This window comes from Bos indicus x Bos taurus, chromosome 5, assembly GCF_003369695.1.
Source record: "Bos indicus x Bos taurus breed Angus x Brahman F1 hybrid chromosome 5, Bos_hybrid_MaternalHap_v2.0, whole genome shotgun sequence".
NCBI classification, from domain to species: Eukaryota; Metazoa; Chordata; class Mammalia; order Artiodactyla; family Bovidae; genus Bos; species Bos indicus x Bos taurus.
The window spans coordinates 88,876,637-88,886,435 of record NC_040080.1 but is presented as its reverse complement, the minus strand read 5'-3'; the positions used below and the strand labels follow the sequence as shown (position 1 = coordinate 88,886,435).

The 9,799-nt window shown below is 38.8% G+C and overlaps 2 protein-coding genes across 2 annotated transcripts; both read right to left on the bottom strand.

Annotated features, from left to right (window-relative positions):
* Positions 1 to 4,222: 4,222 nt before the first annotated feature.
* On the bottom strand, positions 4,223 to 5,203 carry LOC113893767 (olfactory receptor 8S1-like). Its single transcript, XM_027543627.1, has one exon. It carries the CDS (start codon positions 5,201 to 5,203, stop codon positions 4,280 to 4,282), a length of 924 nt encoding a protein of 307 aa, XP_027399428.1. The 3' UTR covers positions 4,223 to 4,279.
* A 3,391-nt stretch (positions 5,204 to 8,594) lies between these two features.
* Positions 8,595 to 9,575, bottom strand: LOC113893766 (olfactory receptor 8S1-like). Its single transcript, XM_027543626.1, has one exon. It carries the CDS (start codon positions 9,573 to 9,575, stop codon positions 8,652 to 8,654), a length of 924 nt encoding a protein of 307 aa, XP_027399427.1. The 3' UTR covers positions 8,595 to 8,651.
* Between the last annotated feature and the right edge of the window lie 224 nt (positions 9,576 to 9,799).

The window sequence follows — 9,799 nt, the reverse complement described above, 5'->3', positions numbered from 1 at the left end:
TATTTACATTCATATATACTTATGTAACCACCACACAGATCAGGATGCAGTAACTTTCATTAGCTAGAAAGTTCCATAATGCCTTTTCCTAGTCTCCACAGGCAAGCACTGTCCTGGCATCACTTATTAGTTATTATTCTCTAGTCTCAGACTTTATGTAAATAAAATCATATGTGTCTGGCTTCTGTTATCCATGTGTTTTCCAAAGCCTGTTTTTGTAAAATATTCCTTTGTATGAATATACAATGTTTATCCATTAAATATACAATATTTTATTTATCCATTATATTTATTTAGAAATTATTTATTAATTTATTAACTTATTTATTTATTTATCCATTATTGAATATACAATAGTTAATTTATCCATTCTCCAGTTGATAGACATTTTGGTTATTTGCCTTTTATAGCTGCAGTGAATAAAGTTGTCATAAATAGCCCAGTAATGTCTTTGCTGTATATATACATTCATAATTCTTTGGTACATACCTGGCAATGTAATTCTTGGGCCTTAGAGTAGTTGTATGGTTTTGATTTAACACATACTGCCACACAGTTTACTGAAGTGCTGAATAAGTGTATATTGAATCCAATTCCTCCCCCTCCTCATCAAGACTTGAATACTTTCAGTATTTTCAGTTCTAGCATTTAGAATGATTCTGTTTATATGAAGTTCAGGAACAGGCTAAACCAGTACTTCCCCTTCCTTTAGCTTTGTGTTGTGATGGATAAGAACATGATATCTAGAGTAGCAACAGCAGGGGCACTTGTGAGGATAAAAATCAATAGAGAATGGCATAGCAAATGAATGGAAAGAGCAAGCTTTATTAATAATTAACTAGGATAATTAATAGAATCATTAATAATTCTATTGAGCTACTGAACCAACTCTGAAGTGCTCTGTCTCCAGATCTCATATTAAATCAATGATAAGTAGTGTTATGATTTATGTTACTATTAATCACATTTTGTTACTTGATGATGAAAGCATGCTTAATGAATACATTTGTAAATCAAATCTATTGATTTAAGCATACTTTATGTCATTTACTTAGTTTTGTTGCTTCTTCATATCGGTTCTGAGTGCTTATTGTTGAACTTAATCCTGAGGTTTTTCTATTGACCTTGCCATAGCAAATGGATGTTTTTCTAATATATATATATTCAGTTTATTGCTGGTACATAGAGAAACTACTGATTATATGAATACATAAGCTTTTTTTTTCTGGTTCCAAATAGGAAAAGGAGTATGTCAAGGCTGCATATTGTCACCCTGCTTATTTAACTTCTATGCAGAGTACATCATTAGAAACGCTGGGCTGGAAGAAGCACAAGCTGGAATCAAGATTGTGGGGAGAAATATCAATAACCTCAGATATGCAGATGACACCACCCTTATGGCAGAAAGTGAAGAAGAACTCAAAAGCCTCTTGATGAAAGTGAAAGAGGAGAGTGAAAAAGTTGGCTTAAAGCTCAACATTCAGAAAACTAAAATCATGGCATCTGGTCCCACCACTTCATGGGAAATAGATGGGGAAACAGTGGAAACAGTGTCAGACTTTGTTTTTTTGGGCTCCAAAATCACTGCAGGTGATGACTGCAGCCATGAAATTAAAAGACGCTTACTCCTTGGTAGGAAAGTTATGACCAACCTAGATAGCATATTCAAAAGCAGAGACATTACTTTGCCAACAAAGGTCTGTCTAGTCAAGGCTATGGTTTTTCCAGTGGTCATGTATGGATGTGAGAGTCGGACTGTGAAGAAAGCTGAGCGCCGAAGAATTGATGCTTTTGAACTGTGGTGTTGGAGAAGACTCTTGAGAGTCCCTTGGACTGCGAGGAGATCCAACCAGTCCATTCTAAAGGTGATCAGTCCTGATGTTCTTTGGAAGGACTGATGCTAAAGCTGTAACTCCAATACATTGGCCACTCATGCAAAGAGTTGACTCATTGGAAAAGGCTCTGATGCTGGGAGGGATTGGGGGCAGGAGGAGGGGGCAGGGGGATGACAGAGGATGAGATGGGTGGATGGCATCACCGACTCGATGGACATGAGTTTGAGTGAACTCCGGGAGTTGGTGATGGACGGGAGGCCTGGCATGCTGCAGTTCATGGGGTCACAAAGAGTTGGACACGACTGAGTGAACTGAACTGAAAGCTTTTTGTTACCTTAATAAACTCTCTTGGAATAGTAATAATTAGAGATTTCTTAGATTTTTGGGTAATCATTATTACCTCCAAATATTTGTAGATCCCCTCTTCCATAATTAAATATCGTATTTTAATATCAATTTACTGCACTGGAGGGAATTACATAACCTTGTTAAGTAATATGAGTGATAGTGTTGTCCTCTTTTAACTGCTCTTGTTGTGTCCAACTCTTTGCGACCCCATGGACCGCAGAGCGCCAGGTTTCCCTGTCCTTCACCATCTCCTGGAGTTTGGTCAAACTCATGTCCATTGAGTTGGTGATGCCATCCAACCATCTCATCCTCTGTTGCTCCCTTCTCCTCCTGCCCTCAATCTTTCCTAGCATCAGGGTCTTTTCCAGTGAGTTGGTTCTTTGCATCAGGTGGTCAAAGTACTGAAGCTTCAGCTTTAGCATCAGTCCTTCCAATGAATATTCAGGGTTGATTTCCTTTACTATTGACTGGTTTGATCTCTTTGCAGTCTAAGGGACCCTCAAGAGTCTTCTCCAGCACCACCGTTTGAAAGCATCAATTCTTAGGTTCTCAGCCTCCTTTATAGTCCCATGTCATGTCTGTACATGACTAATGGAAAAACCATAACTGTAATTCCTCCAATTTGATATTATATCATGAAGCATATATTTGAATATTATTTAATGTTAAATAAATAATAAGTAATATGAAAAGCATGTTTATAGGTTTATAACTGAGTCACTTTGCTGTATAGCAGAGATTGGCACAACATTGTAAATCAACTATACTTCAATAAAAAAGAGTCATTAGAATTTTTATTATTAAATATTTGAGGTCAAAATTGTTGAATTTTACTTTTATGCTTATTAAGAATCTATCAGGGTGAACATGAGATTATTCTCACTTGAACTTATTGATTTGAGGAATCAAAGCAATAAGAAGTTTACTTGGTCATGGGTTATTATTTATATTATTATTATTTCAGTATACTTTAAGATTCAGTGGATCATTTCATTTTGACTTGTCTAAATATTCATGAGACGGTGGTAATTTTTCATATTTTGAATCAGTTACTTTAGTTCTGAAAAGCATTAACAATTTTCCATATTATTTTAAAAGCATTCAAGTTTGCCAAAACTTACCTGAAAAACTATCAGTGCTTATTGTCCTTTTGTGCTTATTCTAATGTTTTTTGTTTTGTTTTACACATCAAATAGCTCAATTTTATTTTTTTGGTTATATTTTCTTAAAATGAAACAAAATCCTGCTTTCAGTTTATTTAGACAAATCTTAGCGTTACCTTATAATTTTTATTCTTAACATCAGTGTTGTACTATTAGATTCTTTTTCTGTTTTCTTCAATATATTTACATAATTATGTCAAAATTGATCTTTTTGAATAGTGCCTCGATTTATTTATTGCTTCTATTTTTCTCTTTTCTAATATATTAATTTGTGCTTTTAGTCCCTTTATCCTCCTTTTCTTATGATAAGTTTAATTATCTTTCTAATGATTGCATTTAAGCATTCAGAAACTTACAATTTTTTTCTTATTAATGAATTCATGTAAGGATAGATTTTATTTCTATTGATGGCTGCGTTGGCAATGTTTTTAACTTTAGTATATAGTGTTCTCATGTTCATGATAGTCTATGTAGACTGTTGACTTTTTTGTTAACAAAGGATTTTGCTTTTCAAGAGTTTTGCTTCAAGAATTTATAAGTAGTTGGGATTTGAAAAGGTTAACTTCTGTTTAACAAATACCTCCTTTGTTTTTAGTTCTCTCTGCAGCTCTTTATAGTTAGATGCTGAAACTCCTGTGTCGTTGTATCTTTTTTTCTTAACCTCATTTTATTTTGTTTGTCTTATTTATCTACTTTGTGGAAGATGGTTTTCACACTCTCTTTCAACCAACAGCATGGACTTTCCAAATAGGGAACCAAAATCAAGAGCCACTTCCTTGGACTAACAGGATTAGGTGTTTGGGTGAGCTCTGGAATCTTTCTTCAGAATTACTGACATCGTGTGATTAGAGGAGATGAGGGCAAAAGAGCAAAGGCAATGGAATACAATCTTCGTGATTTTGCTTACAGTTGTCTTTGTTCACTGCCTGAACATTATAGATATTTCCCCAATGTCCTTTTCACAGCTGCCTTCACCTCCTTGTTCTTTAGGCTGTAGATGAGGGGATTCAGCATGGGTGTGACTGCACTGTACTGTACGGAGAGGAGTAAATCCAAAGAGGAACCAGACGGAGGCATGAGATAACAAAGAAAACCCGAGCCAAAGAACAAGATCACTGCGATGAGGTGGGAGGAGCAGGTGGAGAAAGCCTTGCTTCTGCCTTTGGTGGAGCTGATGCTCAGGATGGTGGAGATAATACGGGCATAAGAGAAGAAGATTGGGATGAAGGTTCCAAGCCCATGCAATAGGCTGGAGCAGAGTAGGATATTGGTAACAATAGAGATATCAGAACAAGACAGGGGGAAAAGGGCAGGCAGCTCACAGGTGTAGTGGTGGATGGTTTGGGCCTCACAGAAATCCAGGCTAATAGCCAGGAGCACAATGACAAATGCATTGAGAGAGGCCAGGCCCCATGAGATCAACACCAGCCTCACACAGAGCTGGTTGCTCATCACCTGGCCATAGTGCAGGGGGTGGCAGACTGCGGCATAGCGGTCATAGGCCATCACTGAGAGGAGACAGGCTTCAGTTCCTGAAGAGAAAAACACAAAGAAGACCTGAGTCAGGCAGCCCTCAACAGAGATGGTGTTCTTCTCAGACAGCAGGTCCTTCAGTAGCTTGGGCAGAGTGACACAAGAGAAGCAGAGGTCCACAAATGATAGATTACTCAAGAAGAAGTACATGGGCGTGTGGAGGTGGGAGTCAGCCCTGATCACCAGCAGCATCGTCAGGTTCCCCATCACGGTCAGGAGGTAAATCACCAGGAAGAGCACAAAGAGCAGAGCCTGGATGTGGGGGTCGTCTGACAGCCCAGTGAGGATAAACTCGGTGATGGTGCTGCGGTTCCTCAAGGCCATTTGTGGAGGCTATGTCCTTGGAATAAAATAGAAAGTGGGTGATATTGCCTATGATTGTCCCCATTCTCTACAGCATCATCTTCTCTTCTTAAACATCCCTCCCTGAGTTGTCTGAACTTGTGCTTACATATCTCAAAGCTGCCCTCACTTTTCTTGATAGATCACAAATTTAGGTCACAGTCTTCACATACTTTAGAGAGTTCTATGGAAAAAGGAAGAGAGTTCCAGAAAAACGTCTATTTCTGCTATATTGACTATGCCAAAGCCTTTGACTGTGTGGATCACAATAAACTGTGGAAAATTCTTCAAGAGATGGGAGTACCAGACCACCTGACCTGCCTCTTGAGAAACCTGTATGCAGGTCAGGAAGCAACAGTTAGAACTGGACATGGAACAACAGACTGCTTCCAAATAAGAAAAGGAGTACTTCAAGGCTGTATATTGTCACCCTGCTTATTTAACTTCTATGCAGAGTACATCATGAGACACGCTGGGCTGGAAGAAGCCCAAGCTAGAATCAAGATTGCCAGGAGAAATATCAATAACCTCAGATATGCAGATGATATCACCCCTATGGCAGAAAATGAAGAGGAACTAAAAAGCCTCTTGATGAAGGTGAAAGAGGAGACTGAAAAAGTTGGTTTCAAGCTCAACATTCAGAAAACTAAGATCATGGCATCTGGTCCCATCACTTCATGGCAAATAGATGAGGAAACAGTGTCAGACTTTATTTTTTGGGGCTCCAAAATCACTGCAGATGGTGACTGCAGCCATGAAATTAAAAGACGCTTACTCCTTGGAAGGAAAGTTATGACCAACCTAGATAGCATATTCAAAAGCAGAGACATTACTTTGCCAACGAAGGTCCGTCTAGTCAAGGGTATGGTTTTTCCAGTGGTCATGCATGGATGTGAGAGTTGGACTGTCAAGAAAGCTGAGCGCTGAAGAATTGATGCTTTTGAACAGGGGTGTTGGAGAAGACTCTTGAGAGTCCCTTGGCCTGCAAGGAGATCCAACCAGTCCATTCTAAAGGAGATCAGTCCTGGGTGTTCTTTGGAAGGAATGATGCTAAAGCTGAAACTCCAGTACTTTGGCCACCTCATGTGAAGAGTTGACTCATTGGAAAAGGCTCTGATGCTGGGAGGGATTGGGGGCAGGAGGAGGGGGCAGGGGGATGACAGAGGATGAGATGGGTGGATGGCATCACCGACTCGATGGACATGAGTTTGAGTGAACTCCGGGAGTTGGTGATGGACGGGAGGCCTGGCATGCTGCAGTTCATGGGGTCACAAAGAGTTGGACACGACTGAGTGAACTGAACTGAAAGCTTTTTGTTACCTTAATAAACTCTCTTGGAATAGTAATAATTAGAGATTTCTTAGATTTTTGGGTAATCATTATTACCTCCAAATATTTGTAGATCCCCTCTTCCATAATTAAATATCGTATTTTAATATCAATTTACTGCACTGGAGGGAATTACATAACCTTGTTAAGTAATATGAGTGATAGTGTTGTCCTCTTTTAACTGCTCTTGTTGTGTCCAACTCTTTGCGACCCCATGGACCGCAGAGCGCCAGGTTTCCCTGTCCTTCACCATCTCCTGGAGTTTGGTCAAACTCATGTCCATTGAGTTGGTGATGCCATCCAACCATCTCATCCTCTGTTGCTCCCTTCTCCTCCTGCCCTCAATCTTTCCTAGCATCAGGGTCTTTTCCAGTGAGTTGGTTCTTTGCATCAGGTGGTCAAAGTACTGAAGCTTCAGCTTTAGCATCAGTCCTTCCAATGAATATTCAGGGTTGATTTCCTTTACTATTGACTGGTTTGATCTCTTTGCAGTCTAAGGGACCCTCAAGAGTCTTCTCCAGCACCACCGTTTGAAAGCATCAATTCTTAGGTTCTCAGCCTCCTTTATAGTCCCATGTCATGTCTGTACATGACTAATGGAAAAACCATAACTGTAATTCCTCCAATTTGATATTATATCATGAAGCATATATTTGAATATTATTTAATGTTAAATAAATAATAAGTAATATGAAAAGCATGTTTATAGGTTTATAACTGAGTCACTTTGCTGTATAGCAGAGATTGGCACAACATTGTAAATCAACTATACTTCAATAAAAAAGAGTCATTAGAATTTTTATTATTAAATATTTGAGGTCAAAATTGTTGAATTTTACTTTTATGCTTATTAAGAATCTATCAGGGTGAACATGAGATTATTCTCACTTGAACTTATTGATTTGAGGAATCAAAGCAATAAGAAGTTTACTTGGTCATGGGTTATTATTTATATTATTATTATTTCAGTATACTTTAAGATTCAGTGGATCATTTCATTTTGACTTGTCTAAATATTCATGAGACGGTGGTAATTTTTCATATTTTGAATCAGTTACTTTAGTTCTGAAAAGCATTAACAATTTTCCATATTATTTTAAAAGCATTCAAGTTTGCCAAAACTTACCTGAAAAACTATCAGTGCTTATTGTCCTTTTGTGCTTATTCTAATGTTTTTTGTTTTGTTTTACACATCAAATAGCTCAATTTTATTTTTTTGGTTATATTTTCTTAAAATGAAACAAAATCCTGCTTTCAGTTTATTTAGACAAATCTTAGCGTTACCTTATAATTTTTATTCTTAACATCAGTGTTGTACTATTAGATTCTTTTTCTGTTTTCTTCAATATATTTACATAATTATGTCAAAATTGATCTTTTTGAATAGTGCCTCGATTTATTTATTGCTTCTATTTTTCTCTTTTCTAATATATTAATTTGTGCTTTTAGTCCCTTTATCCTCCTTTTCTTATGATAAGTTTAATTATCTTTCTAATGATTGCATTTAAGCATTCAGAAACTTACAGTTTTTTTCTTATTAATGAATTCATGTAAGGATAGATTTTATTTCTATTGATGGCTGCGTTGGCAATGTTTTTAACTTTAGTATATAGTGTTCTCATGTTCATGATAGTCTATGTAGACTGTTGACTTTTTTGTTAACAAAGGATTTTGCTTTTCAAGAGTTTTGCTTCAAGAATTTATAAGTAGTTGGGATTTGAAAAGGTTAACTTCTGTTTAACAAATACCTCCTTTGTTTTTAGTTCTCTCTGCAGCTCTTTATAGTTAGATGCTGAAACTCCTGTGTCGTTGTATCTTTTTTTCTTAACCTCATTTTATTTTGTTTGTCTTATTTATCTACTTTGTGGAAGATGGTTTTCACACTCTCTTTCAACCAACAGCATGGACTTTCCAAATAGGGAACCAAAATCAAGAGCCACTTCCTTGGACTAACAGGATTAGGTGTTTGGGTGAGCTCTGGAATCTTTCTTCAGAATTACTGACATCGTGTGATTAGAGGAGATGAGGGCAAAAGAGCAAAGGCAATGGAATACAATCTTCGTGATTTTGCTTACAGTTGTCTTTGTTCACTGCCTGAACATTATAGATATTTCCCCAATGTCCTTTTCACAGCTGCCTTCACCTCCTTGTTCTTTAGGCTGTAGATGAGGGGATTCAGCATGGGTGTGACTGCACTGTACTGTACGGAGAGGAGTAAATCCAAAGAGGAACCAGACGGAGGCATGAGATAACAAAGAAAACCCGAGCCAAAGAACAAGATCACTGCGATGAGGTGGGAGGAGCAGGTGGAGAAAGCCTTGCTTCTGCCTTTGGTGGAGCTGATGCTCAGGATGGTGGAGATAATACGGGCATAAGAGAAGAAGATTGGGATGAAGGTTCCAAGCCCATGCAATAGGCTGGAGCAGAGTAGGATATTGGTAACAATAGAGATATCAGAACAAGACAGGGGGAAAAGGGCAGGCAGCTCACAGGTGTAGTGGTGGATGGTTTGGGCCTCACAGAAATCCAGGCTAATAGCCAGGAGCACAATGACAAATGCATTGAGAGAGGCCAGGCCCCATGAGATCAACACCAGCCTCACACAGAGCTGGTTGCTCATCACCTGGCCATAGTGCAGGGGGTGGCAGACTGCGGCATAGCGGTCATAGGCCATCACTGAGAGGAGACAGGCTTCAGTTCCTGAAGAGAAAAACACAAAGAAGACCTGAGTCAGGCAGCCCTCAACAGAGATGGTGTTCTTCTCAGACAGCAGGTCCTTCAGTAGCTTGGGCAGAGTGACACAAGAGAAGCAGAGGTCCACAAATGATAGATTACTCAAGAAGAAGTACATGGGCGTGTGGAGGTGGGAGTCAGCCCTGATCACCAGCAGCATCGTCAGGTTCCCCATCACGGTCAGGAGGTAAATCACCAGGAAGAGCACAAAGAGCAGAGCCTGGATGTGGGGGTCGTCTGACAGCCCAGTGAGGATAAACTCGGTGATGGTGCTGCGGTTCCTCAAGGCCATTTGTGGAGGCTATGTCCTTGGAATAAAATAGAAAGTGGGTGATATTGCCTATGATTGTCCCCATTCTCTACAGCATCATCTTCTCTTCTTAAACATCCCTCCCTGAGTTGTCTGAACTTGTGCTTACATATCTCAAAGCTGCCCTCACTTTTCTTGATAGATCACAAATTTAGGTCACAGTCTTCACATACTTTAGAGAGTTCTATGGAAAAAGGAAGAGAGTT

What these genes read in the sequence shown, in the direction of transcription:
- LOC113893767 (XM_027543627.1), bottom strand. Translation starts at nt 5,203, where the DNA reads ATGGCCTTGAGGAACCGCAGCACCATCACCGAGTTTATCCTCACTGGG.
- LOC113893766 (XM_027543626.1), bottom strand. Translation starts at nt 9,575, where the DNA reads ATGGCCTTGAGGAACCGCAGCACCATCACCGAGTTTATCCTCACTGGG.